The 2302-nt window shown below is 42.6% G+C and overlaps 1 protein-coding gene across 1 annotated transcript in view; it reads right to left on the bottom strand.

Annotated features, from left to right (window-relative positions):
- Positions 1-9: 9 nt before the first annotated feature.
- Positions 10-2302, bottom strand: part of LOC107300809 (inositol polyphosphate 1-phosphatase-like) — a 9215-nt gene continuing 6922 nt past the window's right edge. Inside the window, exons 3-4 of the mRNA XM_015830099.2 lie at positions 916-1116; positions 10-188 (exon numbers count right to left, since the gene is read on the bottom strand). Coding sequence (XP_015685585.2) covers positions 10-188; positions 916-1116 — 380 coding nt within the window. The remainder of the gene's footprint in view (positions 189-915; positions 1117-2302) is intronic.

Genomic DNA, 2302 nt, shown 5'->3' with positions numbered 1-2302 from the left:
GTGCTATTGTTACCTGTGTGCTGGCAGCTCCTCCTGGAAAAAAGGCTCATTGATGATGCCAAGGACGGGCTCACCCGAGTGACGGTTGTATACTCCTATCAGCACAAGCGCTGAGTGAAGTCCAGATGGATAGATGCCATTCACTGGCATCACACTGCCATACCCACGAATGTACTGATTAGTGGAATCTGAAAAGAGAGAAGTAAGAAAGGGAGAATTTCTTCACTCCTTCAGCAAGACTTCACATCGGAACAATAGATGTCAGAATGCCCACTAGAATAGACTTTAAAAATAGTATCAACTCTATGCCTGATCAAGGTATATTGGATACAGGCTAGGAAATGACACCTGGAAAGATAGAATATCACAATTGGTTAGGAACAAGACTGGATGTGAGAGTCCTCAACTCTCTTTTATATATTCCAGTCTATGCCACATATGGGTAGCTCTCAACTTACAACAGTTCATTTAGTGACCCTTCAAAATTATAACGTCACTGAAAAAGCGATTTATGACTGTTGTCCACACTTATGATTGTTGCAGCATCCCCATGGTCAAGTGATCAAAATTTGGACGCTTGGCAACTGACTCTTATTTATGATGGTTGCAATGTCCCTGGATCATGTGATCACATTTTGCAACCTTCAGACAAGCAAAGTCAGTGGGGAAACCAGATTCATTTAGCAGTGAAGCTATGTTGCTGACTGAACAACTGCAGTGATTCACTTAACAATTGTGGCAAGAAAGGTTGTAAAATGGGGCAAAATACACTGAACAACTGTCTCGCTTAGCAACAAAAACATTGGGCTCAATTGTGGTCATAAGTCAAAGACTATCTGTATACAAAACTCAGCACTAGAGGAAGATCATGTAAATGGCTTCCGATGCCCAACTTTCATCTGCCGTTCTGTTTACCTATGGGGTCAATCCATACAGCCAAGCTGTCAGTCGAGATGGTCACAGCCACATTGTCCAACGCTGGGTCGGAAAGCACGACTTCCTGATGAACAGCAGCTGCCAACAATTCAGCGGCTGTTTGTTTCCGATCCAGGACTTTCTGCAACAGGGTAGCCGTTTCCTGTTGGGTAGGGCAAACCCGCACCACTACAATCTCACCTGCAAAGGCAAATAAAGATCAGAGACTGTTCAAGAGGGTCCCTCTACTGATCAAGGGGATCTTTCACATTTATTCTCAATGAGTCTTGTATGTTAGGCAAGCAATGAGAATTATTTTAATGCCACACTTCTTAGACTGTTCTGAGAGGAACTCTTAAAGCTTCATTAGAAGCTTATCAGAGGCTCTCTAAGAATGCCCATAATGATGGAGAAGCTTCCTTGAGATATGGCTTATTCTTTTTCACCACAATCTGTGCTACTACAGCCCACACGAAGAAAGATTGGGCGAGATGTAGGATATATACTTTTAGCTAGTCAATCTCAGTTTACAACTGGGTTAAACAGTAGTGTAGCCCGATTTAGGAGAAGGACAGCCTAGGAGTGGAGTCAAGAGAGGAATCAAGCAGCCTAAGTCCAACCCCTCTTGAATTCTTATCTAGCATCAATTTAGTGCTGATGGTTAGTTGACTACTAGATTCTTGTATATAGGCACAAGCAATAAATCAGCTTAACTGGAACTGAACACGTGGTCTTGATTTTTCGCACCCGACACCCAGGATGGTTTACATCAATAATATTTATCTTTAGTTTTTTTAAGATGTGACTTAAAAAAAGAGAAATGAGATAATCAGATGTAACAGCATGCAGGATTTCTGCTCTTCTGACAAACACTTAAAAAAAGGAAGGTGCAGTATTTTTTGGTAGTAAAAAATACTATTGATAATTTCCTCTATTCCAGAGCAATGTAAAAACCTACAGGAGCCTTGCCCTTTTTTGCCCTTATAGGGCAATCTGCCACTTGGCACACTGTAAAAATATTACTTTACCACTAACAATTATCCCACCCAATACAGGCCTTAGACATGTTCTCTGTGAGTGAGTAATGGAAGTTATAGCAGTTTAATTCATCTGAAGGTCATTAACATGAAGAAGACTGTCTTAGAAAGGAAAATAAGGAAATGGCTATGCATTAGAAGGGAAAAAAATTCGGCTGTTGTTATGTAACGCCAGGTCCGTGGTAAATAAGGCCCCCCTCATACAAGACCTTATTTTAGAGGGGGGTGCGGACCTGGCGGGTATTACTGAGACCTGGTTGGGCGTCGAGGGAGGAGTCCCTCTTGTAGACATCTGCCCACCAGGTTTTCAGGCATTCCATCAGCCGAGGACCCGGGGTAGGGGCGGGGGG

Source organism: Protobothrops mucrosquamatus, unplaced genomic scaffold (genome assembly GCF_001527695.2).
Source record: "Protobothrops mucrosquamatus isolate PMUCROS unplaced genomic scaffold, P.Mucros_1.0 scaffold8532, whole genome shotgun sequence".
NCBI classification, from domain to species: Eukaryota; Metazoa; Chordata; class Lepidosauria; order Squamata; family Viperidae; genus Protobothrops; species Protobothrops mucrosquamatus.
The sequence above is the reverse complement of the archived record's forward strand: the minus strand, read 5'-3'. Positions and strand labels throughout refer to the sequence as shown.